Source organism: Channa argus, chromosome 10, assembly GCF_033026475.1.
Source record: "Channa argus isolate prfri chromosome 10, Channa argus male v1.0, whole genome shotgun sequence".
In the NCBI taxonomy this organism is placed as follows: domain Eukaryota; kingdom Metazoa; phylum Chordata; class Actinopteri; order Anabantiformes; family Channidae; genus Channa; species Channa argus.
Window position 1 is genome coordinate 9,725,147 of NC_090206.1, and position 19,254 is coordinate 9,744,400.

The 19,254-nt window shown below is 37.1% G+C and overlaps 1 protein-coding gene across 3 annotated transcripts in view; it reads right to left on the bottom strand.

Moving 5' to 3' along the window:
- Window positions 1-1,743: 1,743 nt before the first annotated feature.
- Window positions 1,744-19,254, bottom strand: part of ctnna1 (catenin (cadherin-associated protein), alpha 1) — a 64,015-nt gene continuing 46,504 nt past the window's right edge. For 2 of the 3 annotated variants that reach the window (XM_067517887.1, XM_067517885.1), the window contains exons 16-18: window positions 16,923-17,028; window positions 4,695-4,829; window positions 1,744-3,619 (exon numbers count right to left, since the gene is read on the bottom strand). In XM_067517887.1, the coding sequence (XP_067373988.1) occupies window positions 3,329-3,619; window positions 4,695-4,829; window positions 16,923-17,028 (532 nt within the window). In that variant the 3' untranslated portion in view covers window positions 1,744-3,328. Of the gene's footprint in view, window positions 3,620-4,694; window positions 4,830-16,481; window positions 16,620-16,922; window positions 17,029-19,254 lie in introns of those variants that run through there. The other variant, XM_067517888.1, reaches the window with a different exon arrangement.

Genomic DNA, 19,254 nt, shown 5'->3' on the forward strand with positions numbered 1-19,254 from the left:
GCGGTGGAACTAGAAATATTTTATTGGGGTGGCCACACTGGGGCACACTCTCAAAATAGGGTGGCACATTTGGAGAATTATATAATATCCAATCTTTAAAACCCTTTCAAACATAACAAAATATGTTTTATTAAATGTTTGTGCTTTCAGGGAATGTTATGGATGTATTTTATACAAGCTACCAATTTTTGTGTGGCCCCCCCTGCTCCCAGCCGTGGGTGCACCAGCAACTATGCTAGTTTGAGTCTAAATAAATGTCTATTGTCTGTTACTTGACTCATTGTCAAATGTCAGTGACTTCTCTGACATTAATAGATGAGAGCACACACATACATATTATGTGCCCCAGCATGTTTAAATATCAAGTAGGAATATGAGTGACAATGTATCCCTTGCATGACCTTCACTGTGTAATAATAATATTATAGGGATATTAGCAATATTTATTAGAATGTTTTTAAATGATTAAATTCAGCATTATGTTTAATGTGTAAGCATTGCCTCTTAGTGTGGGCACTAATATGATGACCTGGTGGATTTAAGAACAGTGATCGGGCTGCTCTCCATTTAGGTGAGCCAGTTAGAGCTCTGCTATTGCCATTGTGTATGCCCACTTGCTGGCACATTTGATAGTAAGGAGCCATTGTTATTGTTGCTTTTGCAATAAAAAAATATCTGCTTTAACAAGCCATGTCATTCCACTGATTCCAGTGTTCTGGCCCACAATCTGTAAATTATGTAGAATGTATTTGAATAAAATACAAAACTTTTTAAAGTTAATTGATACACACAAGAGTTGTTGGTAATGTGCATCCTACCTCACTGGAACAGACCAGAGGCATCATTAAATGCACCTCTGCTTTTCCCACTATGGGATACTGTCAGTCATGCAAAAGGTCTGTAATGTCTTTACCTACTTATTATTCTTTGTCATACCATTTGGAAAGCAACGATATTCGCTGGGTCCTCTTAAATGTTTCAAACTGACCGTCTAATTTTCTAAAAATGTACAATGACACACGGTTTATCCAATATATGCAACTTTTTGGTATAGATCTCAAATTAAGATTAGGCAGATGGAGTCAGTGCATTGTTGCAGACTAAAAATAAAATACATTTTCTAACTACGCTTGTTAATTTGGGAATAGAAAAGGGAGAGAATAGAGTAACATGAAGAAATCTTAATTGAACTAATTGTGCTATGCTTGATTACCAGCTCTCTGAAGACAGCTTTCATTTTTCTCCCCCTTTCTGGGTAGAAAAAGGAATTTTAAGTTTATGTAGACAAGCATGGAAAAGTCATCCTAATTACACCAAAGCATAATCCAAAGACTGGACATAGGGCTACATAAAGTGACCAGTATCAAACTGTAAATGTGGATCTCTCTCCTCAGTGATGAATAAGACTTATCTGCGACTGCTACAGCACTTTGAATAGTAAAAATTACTATTGAAAAATACTCTGTTCCTTCACATATATTATTTATATATTTTCCTTACCTTGGTGGACTTTCTTTGGATTTTGGATATTTATTCACAGGCTATTGTTAAAAACATCACCAGAGGACAGAAGAATATGTTTGATGTTAAAAGCAGCACTTTAAGGCCTACTTTCTAACCTAGGGAGAAATTACAAGAGCATCGTGTATATCGCTCTCAGTTCAGTAGTGCAAACTTTTTTTTTTATGTAAGCGAGGGGCAAAACATAACTTCAGGCAGTGGTACAGATAGAGAAATAAAACATTTAGCGGTTTCATTTTGTTTATTAGGATATAAAGCAGGCACATGAGTATAAGAAACCTGTGCACAAATATTTCAGCTCTCAGTATAAAAACATCCACAGCAAAGTAGTTTCATCTCACTCCAGATCCAAACCAAACTAATACAGCAAAACCGAGGAAAACATTCTGAAAACACTCTTGAAATGCTCAATTCTACAGTAAAAAATATCCACCTGTCAAAAACCTATGGTTGCCCATCCTGCTACAGTTCACAGATGTAAAACAAACAAAATAAAGGTTCAGCCACTAGAGCAGCAGGATTTCAAAGCCTTGCTGTACCAATGCACCACTATGCAGCAAAATGACTGGAAAACAAGGTGCACAGAGCAACTCTATGCCACAGTTACCTGAATGAATAATAATAAAAGTTTTATTTAAAGCTCCAACACCTAGTAACATTTTTCTAATTTTTCATAAAGATTGTGAAGGACAAAAACCCTTGATTAGTGTTTAAGCTTAAAGACAAGGAATAGAAGCACTAAGTACAACTGAAATCCCCTCCTCTCTGACTACCTCTAAGCTGTGGAGAGAAACATTGATCCCTCAGTTTGGACACATTCTTATGTTTGTGAAGGTGTTTGGTCTCAATGACAGTTAATGAAGGCTGTCAGCTTTACAATGAGTAGACCACATGACATTACGCTCTGACACATGGTCTATTCATTGTTTAGCCCACTATGTTCTCAGCAGACTAGATGCCGAAGTTGAGGCATTTGAGACATGCCTACAAAGTTTGGCTGAACTGGGTGAATGTGCGTGTGTGAATTTGTTCCCAAGTTTAGGAATAAATGCATGACAGAACAATACTCACTTTTGGTTTCCTACATCATGTGAATATGATAAAGAACCATTATGAAAAATGATGAGATGTTTAAATTCTAAAGTATATTTACCAGTTCAAATGTTAAAGATACAACTTAAGCCATACAGCACTGAAAACAGTGTTTAAACTTAACTAAATATTTTTTCCTCATAACAAAGTATTAGGTTATAAAAAATAGGGACAGACTTGAAAATATATTGACATTGGTTCTTTAAGTCTGAATCAGAACATTTAAATTTTCCCTGTTAGCCAAGAACATCCAAATGAACAGAAAATACTATTGGAGTTAAAATAAGGCAGTTGATTTTGCATAGTTGATATTTGCAGTACAGGAGGTCTTTTGCTATAATCAAACACAGGGGAAACAAAAGGCCCCATAGTATTACTATTAACTGGTTGGAGATCAAAATACATAAATCTCTCAAAATTATTTCTAATAATGCTTATGAACTCCACTCCCATTCCTCATCTGAAAGTGAAAGAAAACATGGAAAATGAAATATAAAGTCCAGTTGGTTTCCCTCTAACTGTATTTTCCAGAAAAAGTTAATGCTCCACACTCGACCTCACCTGAAAGTGGTGGCCAGAAATACGGTAGTGAGATCATATCAAACAGACAAGCTGTCAATAAAAGCTACTACAAATGTTAAAAGATTTCTTTTTGATAGCATGACAAGCTCAATCAATATAAAAACTCATGGGTTAATATTGCCATAGTTCGAATTTAAATGCTATCCATGGCCTTAAACTCGCTCAGTGCCTGCACAGGGTTAATGTGTTTCTTTTGAGATGATCTCTTGACCTTGTTGGTTTGGCCATCATCCTGCTTCTCTCTCTTCACCAGAGGTTTCTTCTCAGGGGCTTTCATCCTCCATGAGACAGCTGGCATATTGAGGGCCTCCATGCCTTTGTTCTTCTGGTACTTAGTAGATGCAACATATGATGCTTTGACAGTAGACACCACAGTGTTCATCAGATTCTTAGCAGCCTGAATGAGAGACATGGCACTGTCCAACTGATTACATAAAAGAGATGGGAGAAAAGAACAGAGACAGAGTTAGCCATGTAAACTGGTAAAAGTAAGGCTTGTTTTTTTTATTTACATTTCTTTTTAAATTAATATCAAGTGATAGGTTGTTCCGGCACGTCCAGTGTCTTCCACTTTGGTATTACTACTTTAGTTTTAAATTTTTTCAAACATTTATACTGAAATATTAGCAACCTTTCTGAGTTTTTCTGGCATACAACAAGTGTGAAATTTTAGAATATTGAAAAAGGTCACAGTAATTTAATCTCCACAATTTAATAGCCTCACAGACACCAGTGACACTTGACTGGAATAATCAGAAGTACATTCGGCCTTTACAGAAAGGTGGGGAGAATTAATTCTTTCCAGGATGCACAGTGACATAGTTTAATTAAACTGACTGGTAATTAATGGTGATTAATTAATACTAAAAGGGTTTGTAAATAGGAGAACACTTTACAATGCCACTTAGCAGTAAAATGGTTAGGAGATGTTCAGCCAAAATCTGAGAGACACTTTTTCTTTTCTTTTTTTTTTAAAATGCGTTTGTCAGATATAAAATAAAAGCAGCAAACTGCAGTGGAGAGAATAAATCAACTAGTCAAACTAGACATCAAGTGTTTGCATTTTTTTTGGGCTTCACCATAGATCGATAAAGATAGAGAGTGAGAGAGAGATTTGTTAGTTAGTATCAAATGCTTCCTATTAATGGAATAGTATTTCCACTTGATAAGTAAAAGGTACCCTGTGAAGATTTCAAGAACCCACTCTATTCCCTTTGATTCCACTCACCAAAATGGAATGCAGCCTTTAGGGTTTTAAAAAAATTAAATTAAAAAAAAAAAAAAAAAAAAAAAAAAAAAAAAGACAATGCATTGCTTGTTTTTTTTTTTTTTAATAGATCGAGCTTAACTTTCCTGTTCTCCTCTTTGGCATCTTTCAAAAGGGATTACTGCAACCAAGTCTTGCAAACCTTTACAGTAATCGAGAAGGCTTATATAGACAATGAAGATTCTAGAGTAAATAGTATAAAGTGTTTACATGGCTAAACTAACGTACTTACCCCTGACACAACCAGCTCCCCTCCCAGGTTCTGAACCTCAGCCTTGACTTTGCTGCAGATGTTGAGCTGGTGGCAATACAAGGCAATACGCTGTAGGTAGGCGAGCAGGTCCTGCTTACAAGTAGAGTCAGGGCACTACAAAAAACAAAGACAGTATCGATAAATTAATTTCTCTTTTGTTCCTTACATTTGCTTTTGTCTTTTTTCTTGTAAGGGCTTATAAAGCAAATTTTGCTGTACTACACATGCAATGGCAATAAGGGTTGTCATAAAGATTCTAATATACAAATTAATAAGTATTTAAGAATCATATACTACCTATACCTGCTTGTACGTGGTAAGTTCCATTCTGTCACTTGTTTGGTGGCACTAGCCAGTCTGAAACATTCTATGACACTTCTCAGACACAGTGATCTTAACTTTATCAAGACAAGTTAGTTGCTTAGTGACAGCTAAAAGGACAGGCCCGGAGGAAAAAAATGACACATGACAACAACCTGGTTGATTGATAACTCATCTTTACAGGGTTAAGCATGATCAAGTTACACAGTATGCAAATTCTGTTAGGAGGCAAACACTGCTGTCAATTTATTACATTTAGACAACGTGTGGCAATTATCTTGTGGGAAGTGTTTCTGCAAACAAGGCTGTAAGTGTGAAAGAAAGGCCTGGTTGCTAATAAAAATGTTTTCAAATTTAAAGTATCGGTTCAAATGGTCTGCATTTAAATGGTGCTTTTCTACCTATTGGCACTCAAAGTGCTTTACTCCGCTTCTCATTTCACACACAATCACACACCGACACACCAATGGGGAGCTGCTGACCAACATTTATCGTGAGCAACTAAGTTGACATGTGACCAGAGCGGCCAGGGTTCGAAATAACGGAGGGATTGGTGGACAACCGCTCTACCTTCCTGCGCCACAGTTGAAACGAAGACTGTAGTTATGAATTGTTGATGTAAGAAACAACATCTCAGGGTTGTAGAGGCAAACAAGCTTAAACACATGGGAAAGGGACAATATGTGAGAAAACTTGAAATGTATGGAAAATTACTTTTTTCGACCACTAAAAATGAGTGAGGGTTTCCAACAAGACAACACTTTCAAGTCAGTCAATCTGTCATGTCAGCTAGGAACACAAGACAAAATACACTGAACCTGTGAAGAAAATCAACCTTAGGACCTCCAACAAATTAGTAAAAAAAAAAAAAAAAAAAAATCTACTAGAAGGTGGCCTAACATAAAGAGGCCCACAAATGCACCTCATTCAGCACTGGCATTTTTACTCTGTTAGAATTAGGCTCTACCTTGAAGCACCATTTCCAACAGCTTTCAGAGTTTGCTAAACAAGTCACCTGCCAAATTAGTAATTAGGCCACAGTACTCTTACACCCTGATGGGGCACTGATGCTTTACATCAGATCAGAGTAAAATTAGTCTGGCAGCTTTTTATCTCACTACACCAACTATACCTGTAAAAAAAAAACTCTAGCAAGACCATGTGAGTAAGCAATTCCAAGTGAAAATATTGGCAAAATCACCAGTATTTGCAAGTACTTGGCTGTTGGAAGCAAGAGTCCTTTGGTAGCTGTTAACTACGAGTGCAGGGAAAAGGTGAAAGGGAGGTAATAGCAGCCAATCTTTTAATTGATGGATTCTTTGCACATTTAAGTGCTATGGCACTGACCTGGTCAGCTCCCTCCTGCAATGTGTTTGCATGTCTAGATGAAATGAGGAGGTATTTTATCTGTATAAATAAAATTCCCCATATTCTTTCCTAAGAGGAAACATAATTGTGATAATGATTTTTGTAAACTTCAGATTAGGACTTATGATGGATCTAATCCTGAGCATGTCAGTATCCCAGGTGGAAATGTACAGTACTCTGTGCAATCATGTTCAATCATACAGCAATATATCTATGCATTCAATCACCACCATCCTTTTCTGGTTAATAGAAGGATAAGCAAAGTAGTGAGGAGGAAAATGTGAGAGGAGACATTCTATTAAAGAAAGGTATAGAACAGAAGATGAGGGGCAAAAAAGCTAGAGGGGATGATCATCATACAGGAGAAGACTAATACATCGCTGAAAGACTTGAGAAAATGGGAGGATGCAGAGGTTTAAAAAAGTGAAAAGAACCATAGAAAAATAAGTAGTTTTGAGAAAAAAAACAAGGACAAAGAGTGAGCCAGAGGGGGACACAGTATGGTGGAGTAAATAAGGGGGAGAAATCCAACTGGGAAAAAGGGACATAGACACGGGAAGACTCAACTGTAGTAGGGAGGGGGTATAAGTAAGTAATCGTGTGTGTGTGTGTGTGTGTGTGTGTGTGTGTGTGTGTGTGTGTGTGTGTGTGTGTGTGCGTGTGTGTGCGTGTATAGAGACTCACACATGCAACAGCAAAGACCTGGGATGAAGCTGAATGCAGCAGCCATGCTAATGAGGGCTTGGGGAAGTATTCAGATGGCTAAGAGCAGGGTACTGTGAAAGCATCACTTGTACTCATACTTAGCTCAGTTGCTGGCTTCACCCAGCACTCAGGAAACTCTGCAAGGCTGCTCTGACTCTGACATGTGAATGCATAAGTTGCACAGAGAAAAGATAAGGACAACCGATTGTTTTGGTAATACAGTTAAAAAGCCCTATAGGTGATTATCTTCGACGGTATTCACATTCTGATGACTGTTTTAAACATTTGAATGATTCACTAAATGAATTCATTTACTATACTGCTGTCAGAAACCACATGTATTAATAAGTAACATGGTGTATTTACCCACCTTACATGTTAATGCAGCAGGAGGTTGTACAAATACCAGGACCCAGCAGCAATGTTGAAAATCACATCTGGCCACACTATTTAAACAGTTAATTTCAATTTCAGAGAACATTTTTTGCTCTTGTGAAAAAGCAAAGAATCACTGTTCCACTCAGTGATGTTGCCCTCCTAATATTGACTTCAACCATTAGTCCATCATTGTAATTTTCTTCGGTCTTGTCTAAGTGCTGTTGTAAAATGTCTCAAAAGGCTAATAATACAGCATTTTGCTTTTTCCACATGCTTTGTGGCCAGTTATGGACTTGGACACTTAACCTTGCCTGGTTAGCTACTGGAGACTTCACAACTCTGGATTTTTTTTTTAAGTCAAACTAAATTTAAAAGGTGAGTCACCATCTTCCAAAAGGACACAATATAACAGGTAGAAATGTCAATGATTCTAGTGTAGTTGTCCATGTCTCTCTAATGCAGCTAGCTTAAGGGCATTCTGACAAAAAAACAAAAGAAATTTCCAAGTTGGATCAAAAGGGTAGCAGGCTTATTCTGATGTGGCGATTCTTTTAATGTTTAAAGTATACATTATGTTACATTTTCATACATGAGCAGTAGTTTGAGTTTACTTCATTTATTTTGCCTTCTTTAATATTTAAGATATTGCTCTAGTGATGCTTAAGAACACAGTGCAAACAAAAACAACCCACACAACACAAAGAAAGAAAAGTAATCGAGGCAATAGGAATGACAGAGGAACTTTGAACAAAAGGACCTCAATATGCTACATGTTGGATAATGTTCATGATATAAATGATGATCAGGAAGGTCAAGTCCCATCATTGGAAATGCCATGTAGTTCCACTGAATTTTATTATACTGAACAGAGGCAGAGGCACTGTGCTGCTGCTGCCCAGTGCTGACCTTTCAGGACGCATCACCCAGAGGAAATGCCAATTTCCAGTCTTTACTGACACAGCAGCATTCTAATGTGGCACCGCTGGCAACCTATTGGGGAGTGCCTGCCGCAGAGCAGTGAAAATGGTGTTAATTTCTAATTGTCTTTCAGTCACTTCCTGTCACATGAAGAAGGATTGTTTTAGATGGGGGGTATTGTCTAGACTTCCAATATTATCAGAGAGCTAGAACATGTCTAGCCATTTAATTAAAATGTATGTTCTACAAAACAATCTATGCATTATTTCACCTGTTCCAAAAGCTTCAATTTTGTATTTAACTAAGACAGGAAAACCAGGTGTATTTTCTAAAAGAATACCGATACCGTAGCCATGCCTAGACCCAATATGTCACCATGAAACATAATGTACTGACAGCTGTTTGTTCTCATCCAATGAGTAAAAGACAAGCTCAAGCACAGAAAACTTCATTCAGGCAAGTTTGACTCCATGGTGCTGTGGCTGGATTTTAGTAGCTTAAAGGGAAAAATACAAATCCAAAACCTTACGCCAGCTAGTGTGTTTCACCTTGTGGCTTTACTACTCTGACAAATACAACCTCTAGCAGGGGAATAAAAAAAAAAATCAAATGTTTATGTGCCTGTGTGTGGTACTACGTTGTGGAAATTAAGAATGAGTAACATACCTTTAGGACAACAAGTCACAAGGGAACATAATAAAGTTCCCATGGGGGGTTGAAATGCATATTTGTGTACATTACAGATGGTACATGATTAAAATATTTAATTACAATTAATCATATTACTGTCCATGGTAAATGATAATTAATTGCAAGTTAATTACACCTTGAATCTTCTCATAATGTACTTGTCATACCTTTTCATAATTTAATACTATCAACACATGAAAGAAAACTGGGTGTGGTACCAAGGAGTCCTAATTGAACTTGCATGAATGCACTGAAAGAATTAGTGGCATTAAATGGAATTTGGTGCATTATTGCAGGGATGCTTCAGGTTTCGACAAGTCATATCTAAGATGTGTTGAGACAACCTGGAATTCAATGTAGGACACAATTTCCTTCCACAAAGAGAAAAATATTGGTAAAACAGGAGGCCACTAAGAGTTTTAGCCTACACAGAGCTTTGCCAACATACTGAAGAAGCTTCCATCTATGCAAGAGTGGCACCATGACAGAAAACCATGATGCAACATTTTGGTTATCCATTAGCAGAATGGTTGACAAACAAGTGAAGTTGAAGTTGATCTAATTCTCTATAAACACTTGACATGTGCACACTAATATTGTTCTCATCATTGGTTGGAAAGGCAGCACCTACTGTGCCTGTAAATGAAACAAATCTTTGAGGCCATAGATCAATACTAAGAGGTACATTTTTTTCCCAAACACAATTAAAGCATATTATATTGACGCTGTAAACATGAATTTAAACTTACAGAATCCACAATGTGGAATTTCAAAACACAAGATACTTTAGCCCATTGCATGACAAAAAGCATTAAGTCCAAACATTTGTAATATTAACCCAGTAGTGGGATATCTTTCTAAATCAGAATCAAGGATCAAATTAGTCTCAAGAGTTAAATTTGTTAAACTGATTATAATCATTTACACCTTAAATATAAAAGGTAACAATAATATCTGAATAAAATACTGTTTTTTAAATTATAAAAATACACTCAGTTGGCAGCTTATTATTATTAACCGTGGAGGCTGCAGACTTTAACACAACAGAGTCAACAGTATCAAATTATCAGAAGTTATGTTACTTATTTTACCGCTACACAAACACATCTCTGTTTAACTCTACAGTTCAAAAGTAGCTTCTTCTACAGTAATTATGAAGTGGAATCAACTCCTCTACAACAAAACTGGAAATTATCAAGTTAATGAAGCAGGATTTTCATGTAGGACTCTTGGATTACACTGATTTAGTTTTTACTGTAGGTGTCCATAATAAACCACCAACCAAGTCAAAAATGCATTAATATCTACATAAAATAAACAATATTGCTGACATTAATTTCTGGATAAAACTTAATGAATGCCCCATAAATCAGTCACAATCACTGATCCTCTGTCTTAGAATATTGTGTGGCCAATTCGTCGGTTAGAATAGTCTACAGCTGCAAAGAAAAACCAAAAAACATAAACCTGAAGGACTGAAGGTATATCACAATCCAACAACTGATAAAGATTTCCTGACCATAAAAACAGAGGCGATACCTTGAGACACAAACCAATTATCAGCAGAAACAATCAGAAGGCCAGGTTGAAATTTGCAAATAAGTGCAGAGGTGAGCCACAAAACTTCTGGAATAAAGTTTTATGGACTGCTGAGAAAAAAAGATTAACCTCTACCGAAGTAGCACGGGAATGCCAAAATGAAGTGGAAAGAAAGGATCTGCTCTGAACTATACAAGCTCATCTGTGATGCACAGCAGAGGTAGTGTTATGTCTTAGGCTTACATGGTTGCTTTCAGAACGTGCTAAAAATAATAAATAAATAGAAATTGATAACATAATGTTTATTTAAAAATTTTATTTACTTTAGATCCATCTATTCTAAAACTTTTGGAAACAAATATTGGGTGATCTGATATACAACGTGATAGCTTACATTTTATTTAATGTTTCAAGAGGTGTAAATACCATCAAATGAAAGCTAAAATGCTAATCTTGTAAAGCACAATGGGAAGGAGGTTTAGCAATTTAAAAAAAGAAAGAAAAAACTGTTGATAGAAAAGCTATATTTGAAGACAGATGTCAGTGCTCCATTACAAAAAGTAAATTTAAAACACTCAATTTACTTTTCTTAATGTATTGGAACACTAATTTTACTGCTGGATGAAACCGATTTCCTACTTTTTTACTTTTTGTTTTGTAGTTAGTGGGCTTTACAAATGTTGTATGAGATTCCATCCACCTGGTGCCGATTCTTCTGAGAGCTAAAAATAAATTTGCCATGGGCCACCAATATTAATCAGCATCCACCTTGAAAAGAATGATGATAGCGGATTCACTGAAGAGAGATCTGGCTTAAAAGATGCTCCATATTTGCTTAGAGCCGATTTAATCACACTGGCACTTGGGAACGTTATTGTGACATAGAAGCAGACAGTGTGCGTATGACAGAAGAGAATCAAGCTGAAAGAAAGGCAGAAAGACTGACTTTAGAGGTAACCACAGGGACCAATTAAATGGCTCTCATCAATTTTTAATGTTGATGCTGCACCTGTCTGTCAAGTATTTCACAGTGATACATGCAAGTAAAACTGATGCTAGCAAAACTGCTACAGAATAGATAAGTATTTACAGGTATATTACAACAGTTACACTATAAAATTTAACATTTTGGCATTGATTTTTATCTTGCCTGATCCTTAACTGTTTCCTGGCTCACTTGATACTTCAATGTGTCCCTAGTCATCCATCGTCTAAACCAAGCTCAGTTAAAGTATTTCCAAAACCCCTTTTTTTGCAGCAGTCTTTTGTCTTGCTGCCTTTAGCCTCTTGTGGAAAAAAAGGTCCCCTTGTTGCAAGAATTACAACAAAGAGTTAAAACTAGCATTCGTTCTATATTCTCCCTTTTCCTGTGCATCGCATTGGCAGTGACAAACGCTACTTCTTGCAGCGTCAGGATTGATGAAGAGACTGTACTATATTTGCATGGGAAATCGAAGCAAGGGAGTAGAGTTGAACAGTTAGTGGGGGGGGGGGAAAACAAAAAAACAAAAACTAGTTGTCAATTTTTCTCCTGAAGATTTAATGTCCACAGATAAGAACTAATAATGTCATACAATTATCTCAAAGAACACCATTTGATTGTTCCCTGCACTGAATTCTTCACCTCTAGAACTCATTTTCTTACAAAGGGTATTTTTTTTCCCCGCAAGGTGAAGATTTACAACTAATTAATTTAAGAATAATTGTCTCAATGTTTGTGTTTTTCACTCGCTCAGGCTAAACTCCAGTTGGCTGACCCTTGAACTGCAGATTTAAGAATTTGTGGGCCCACTGCATGACTCTGCTTCTCTACTGCAGTAAGTAATTTACAACCCTTTATGTTGTAAAGTGTCTAGGGCCAGAGCTAGGATTAGACTGTGACCAACAACACAGTTCACAAATCACTATAAATCTACTGTGTGTCTGAATGCAAATTGAAAAATAAATAAATAAATAAATAAAAAACACTATGTATGTAATTATACATCATGAGAATAAAGCCTGTGGAAGATGCACATAGGAAATGTAAGCCCATTCCCCAAATATGGAAGCCTTATTTTATGTGCATGTGTTTGTATGTGTACATGAAAGTGTTTATTTATGGGCTACATAGTGGCTAACACATTTGCATTATAAATATCAATTACATAGCATTATTTGTTTACTAGCCTACACAGATGGAATTCTCATAAGATGCCCTGCAGAGGAGGATAATAAATTCTTAATAAACTGCAGTGCAGACCTTTGTATGGCACTGACCTACATTTTACAGCTCATCTCTGAACTACACTCATTTATTTAAACTTTAATAGGGCTCTATTACACATATTTAACTATTAAAAAGAAAACCTGCACAAAACTGTCTACCTGCACAATTCCACTAACAATACACATACTAAACACCACATGACAGAAGGAAAACATGTGGTGAAATGTTGGGAAATCAGTATAAGACCATCTGCAGATGTGTTTTATAAGTAAACCCATATAAATCCTTCAGGCCATAAGCACAGACCACAAGTGATTACTATGCCTAGGTTAATTTTCAGTCCCAGCACTGCCTTTGCTCCTTTGACTGTTCACTTAACTGTTGCTACTGAAGTACGCAGACCATCTCAAGATGTTATTCCTTTGCCGTGAGTGGGCTTATGGCATTTCCTGCTTTGTTAGAAATATGGCCCTAGAAATAACCTTCTGCATAAACAAAAGGATTTAAAGAAAAAAAAATTGCCACCTGGCAATTACACTGCTAATTAAAAGCCCAAGCACTCTTAATGGATTCATTTCTCAGGAGGAATGTTCCCCTCTCTACACAAAAGCTCTACCCCTTTTTTCTCTTTTTAAAAAAAAAATAAATAAATAAAATCTTCCAACATTTACCGCCCATCTATCCCATGACCATTCCTGTGAGCTCTGGCTTTTGTGTTACGATTGAGTGTCGCCTAGTTTGTTAGTCTCTCTCTTTTAACAGGGACCAAAACACTAAGACAGCTGGATGGGTTCAGAGGCTGAAAAGGGCCCTTACTTTTGGCAAAGAATTCTGTTCCAACAGCCAAAGCTCTTCATTTATTCATACTTTGAGTGCTTCACACCCTAAAATCCCCTAATAGTGTACACATACAATCATACATAGAAATAAACTTAATACAAATAAAAAAAGTCATCCAATTCGAATACATCCGTTCACATGTGCTTAAAGAGAGGTAGGCCAATCAAAACAAAGATATTCACCCATGAGTTTTCAATAGGGGAATAACAGTGTTTTAATTTAAGTGAATAAGCATCTCCAAAAATAGCAGTGACACATAAAAAGTCACTAACCAGAATGCACATGAATAGGGAATAAGCCAATTAAAGCAGCACAGGTTAGGACTTTTGTGTTGTGATTCTGTAGACATGGACCTGTAAATTTATGGATCTGAGGAAGCCTTAAACAATTGGATGTACAGGGTTCCTGTGGGCCAGCAGCTCATTATGTTAGATTATGAGGTGCTAACATAAATGAAAACACCAGTTGTACAGAAAAGCAGAGTGTATTGTCTGATAATGGCCAATGTAAAACATGTGTTGTAGTAAACTTTTCAAGACTATAGATTTTGTGATGAGTAAATTAAAAAATTTTTTTAGATCAATGAAACCTTTAACTCACAAATAATAAAGACAGATGCTCCTTTTCCATAAGGCTAGTGCATTAATCACCTATCTTAATATATACATCAACAGGATCTAAAAATGACATTTTAAAGTTTAACTTTTGCCTTATGATACGATTCATTGCAATAGATATGGTAAATGGACTTATATAGCGCTTTTGGCACTCAAAGCACTTTACACTGCTCGTCATTCACCCATTCGCAATCACACGCACACTCATACACTGATGGGTGAGCTGCAGCTGGCCAACCCTAAACAGGAGCAACTAAGGTGGGGTCCAGTGTCTTGCTCAAGGACACTTCGACATGTGACCGGAGGAGCCGGGGACTGAACCAACAACTGCAAGATTGGTGGACAACTGCTCTACCTTCCTGCGCCAGTCACCCCACGATAAGATAAGATAAGATTTATGTATTCTGCCAGTAAGCCAACGGGCTCTGACCATGAACATGGATGACCTACACTATACTGTCCCTGGATGCATTAAACACGCAGCTCAATTTGTAGCTGATAAGACGCAGTCTTGATTTCTTCTACTAGTGACAATTACAATAAAAAAAATGCACCTGTATTATAACATTATGTTTGTATGTATGTATGAAATTTACATCATTTAAGTTTGCAGATCCATGTGCATAAACAAACAACTTGCACTGTGGCACTAAAATAATATTACTAGCTGTGATTAGTGCTCTGGGGAATCTCCATTAAGGTTTTTTCTAAAACATGACATAAGAATGCATTGGCTACTCCAAGGTACAAATAGCAACGAACAATCAGCCAAAACACAGTATTTTCTGGTTGTTCTAAGGTTGGAGAACTGCAGGACGTTTTCTTTTGAGATGCTTTTGCATAAAAATTTTACTGCTGTGGTAACATTAGTCAGAGATCATCTGTTAGACCTCCACCATAGGTGGAGGCATTGTCTTTAGAAAAGCAAACCTCAATCTGACAACCGCATCTTGTTGCAAACAACACAACTAAACTGTTTGATGATTTACCAAAAAATATTGTAAAATGTTTTTTTTAAATTATGGAGTATCCACAAACACTCACGCACATGCACACCCACACACAGGCAGCAAGCCTCTGCCTAGGAGTCGGCACCTGAATAAGATGGTGGATAAATCATGTACAGCGTGTCTCCCTGAGGACTGGTAGAGTGCAATTATTTAAGTGAAATATGAGGCCATAGGTAATTGAATGTGTGTTTCCTTGTGTCAAGGACTCTGTCTGTGAGGTAAGGAATAGATGTGAACAGTTGATCAATCTGGAATTGGGAAGTGGGATATGGATGGACAAGAGGGGGAAGTGTTTGATCTGGAAAGACATTAATAAATACTGGTAAGTGGTACCTCACGAATGTCACAAATTATTGCAGTTCTTAACTTCTGAGTTCCTTCCAACATGACAACAATCCTTAGCACAAAGTCAAGGAAACACAAGAGTGGCTTAGGGACAACTCTGTGAATGCCCTAGAGTGGCCCAGCCAGAGCCCTGACTTGACCTCTATTGAACATCTCTAGAAAGACCTGAATGGCTGTCTGTCGACCGTCCCCATCCAACATGGCTGAGCTTGATAGGAGTTTCAAAGAATGGCAGAATACCCCCCAATCCAGGTGTGCAATGCTTGATGTCTCATATCGAAAAAGACTTGAAGCTATAATTGCTGCAAAAGGTGCTTTACAAAGTACTGAGCAAAGGGTCTGAAGTTAGGGGGGGTTCTGAATCTAAATCTGGCTTACACAGTGCTGTTAAGGACAAAAATTTAAAACCAAAAAGAAAGGCCATCAAGATGTAATCACTGTGAAAGCTTCGCTTTTCAAAACTGTGTGCACTGCAGCATGCAGTAATGTCAGTTCCCTTGGCATTACAGAAGCTTAATAAAAGCTATGCATTTGGGTTATGAAAAAATTTTTACTCAACTACAAGTCCAATTTACGGGTGGTATTGTCAGAAAATCTACGCCTTCTTATTGTAATATATTTAAACTTCTGAGGTAAATCAATGACTATCACAATGATCACCTAATAACCTACACAGTATATAACCTAGTAATGGTACGATTAAAACTAGTGAGGTATGTGTCTAGCACAACACACACAGGCAGGTCAAATTAAATAAGTTAACTGCACGTTGGAGCACTTTTTAAAAAAAAAATGAAATACTTTAAGCTTCTCATTTATTAAAATTGTTAATGGACTCCCTTTATCTAAAAAAAATGTAATTTTCTAGTAGCCATGACATCAGATGTATACTAAGTGGGTCAGTTTCTTTTGTCCTTTGTGCTCCTACTGCTTGTTGCCAATTCATCAGCAGAGAGGGACCTATCTGCAGGCAAAGATGACAAGAATAACTGTTAATGCCGGACAGAAGTTGTCAACTATTAGAGGTTAAACTCTGTGGAATGTTTGCAGGTCCCATGACCAATGTCGTTTCCTAACCCTTGCCACTCAAACTCAGTTCCAAGTCCTAACCATTTCTGACCGTGGTTTTTGACATTAGCTACTGTAGTACTTCCTGTACTTCCTGCTGAGGTCAGCCATGTTTGTCTTTAACCAGTTTCTGTTGCATCATGACAATTTTATTAGATACTAGAGTCACTAGCTCAAAAGAAGTTCACTAACTACTTACATGATCAGCGATGGTACGTCCCAGCTTGTCCATTCTCGATCCTGCCTCAGCAATTTTCTTGGCAGCACTGATTACGTCAGATGTATTCTTTAATGGCCCTTTACCCCTGAAAAGTGAAAGTAGAGAGATAAGTCATCATTTCTGATCTATTGGAAGCTTATTCAATATGCAGGGTCAGCATTGGTACCAATGAGTGGCTGTTTGTTTGGGAAGGTTGTTTTTCAGTCAGGTGCAAGAATGGTCAGAGAAGTCCACTAAGACTAATCCACTAAGACTTCATATTGTTGTGAATGATTGCAGTGAATGTGATGAAAGCAGTATAACTTTTGTAGCTTTAAACAACCTCTATAGAATGTAAAATGTTTCGCTCCTAAATTGTTGCCTGATAAACAATATATTGATATGATTTTTTTTGCACCATATTTATTATATAAATTATAAATTATAATATCTGGTTAGATTCTAATTACAACAAAACTTTTGTTTCATCTATTTAACTCAGGCAGCTTTAAGGACCCAGTCCCAACATAGGTCAGCACAGCCCTGACCTGACCCACTGTAAAGCTCGTCAGCCATTTAATGTTTTTTTCCCCCCCTTCTCCCACTAGGGACTCTGGGACACAGTTGGCAAGAGCCACAAATTGGATTCAAAGCTGCTCTCTCTAGGCTAAAAAAAATGAGCCATCCAACCCAGAACAGATGGAATTTTGTGTTCTGTTCTCTCTCTTCCTCTTCCCTCCCCTCACATTTACAACCCTTCCCCTCTTAGCTGTCGCTTTTCTTCCCTTTGTGAAGTAAGTCAGGATCCTAGTGGAGGAGGCCACGCGTCAGAGCACATACTGGCTGCTCTCTGGGGACAAGCCAACCCCCGGAGACAAAGCTGAAGGCATTTTAGTAGGTTCGGGGGGCTGCACAAGGTGTTTATAAAATAATGTTGCTAGTATGATATAATAGTAGTATGGAAACTGTTTGTGGGGTTGGTGGTGGAATCGCAATGCATTAAAACTGCAACCCCTGAATTCTCACTAAACACAATTATCTATCCAAGTTTTCCCCAAAAAGGAATAAAAGTAAGATCAGGTTATAAATTTATCACATCTAGATTTCAGCAAGTGATCAAGTGACCAAGTAATAATGAGACCAAGCAGAAAGAGGCAACAGAAATAGACAAAAGAACTCATAATGGATTTACGTAATACTTCACATCTTCAAATAGTTGCAGGCCTCCATATGGGTGTAAGCCACATCGAACTGAGCACACCACAGCACAGAATGCTTTAAGACAGGTGGCTTCCAAATATGTTGCATGATTCCAAGCTACACATGCCTTATTCATGAGAGCTGCCAAACAGCCATAAGCAATGCAGAAGTCAAACAGAATCTCTCTCCCATATTTGTCAGGAGAGAGGTCCAGATCAATTACCTCATACAGCATTATTCTGGCAGTGGTTTGTGCCAGGTGAAGGGGCAATAATTTGAGCGAATGCTGAATTAACCTGACCTTTCTTGTACCACATCCACTTGCAAGAGGGACTAAAATTTTTATATACAGTATATTCAGACAAACAAACATCCATGTGATCCTTCAGACACCACTTACTAACGCATACAGACTAGAGGCCAAATTTGTGCCATATAACGTCACAAAACGAAATTGTGGTATTAACCTTTAAATCAAAGTCTCAACCCAAGTACACTGATAACACAAATATACCTCATACCATCTGCTTTATGTCAAACTATACTTCAAATATTATTGATGAAGCATAGTGTGTATACTTTTTACAAATATACTAAAACTCTAATTCTAACTTAAGCCATAGTGACTACAAGAAGCATTGCATTGTTTTGAAAATGATTTACAATGTTTAAAAAGCATAGAGCATTTAACATTCCTTTCATATTGACCAGTCAAAAATATAGCAAATGAAAAATGGCAAAACAGTTGTGAATTACTGAAGATGTAAAAACAGAAAACCTTGTCTAAAGATAATGCTTCTTTCAGAATCCTATATTGGTGTGATAAATAATTTAAAATGCAAATCCAGATACTAGAGTGGCAATTAAGCATACATGTAATCAGAGCTCATTCTAGGGATTTATATATTTTTTCCCCCAGCTTTTTCCAGCTTGTCTTGCTCTGTTGTTTTTTTATTCAGCTGGAACATTTCAAATGACATTTAGTTCACTGAGGTTTTAGTTTTGTCTTTTTACTTTTCATGTCTGCTTTATATTGTGAAACTTTAAGAGAATTACCCTTAATATGGATATAAAGATGTCAATGCAATCGCTAACTTCTTCACCATCTATTTAAAGAACATGAATGGCAGTC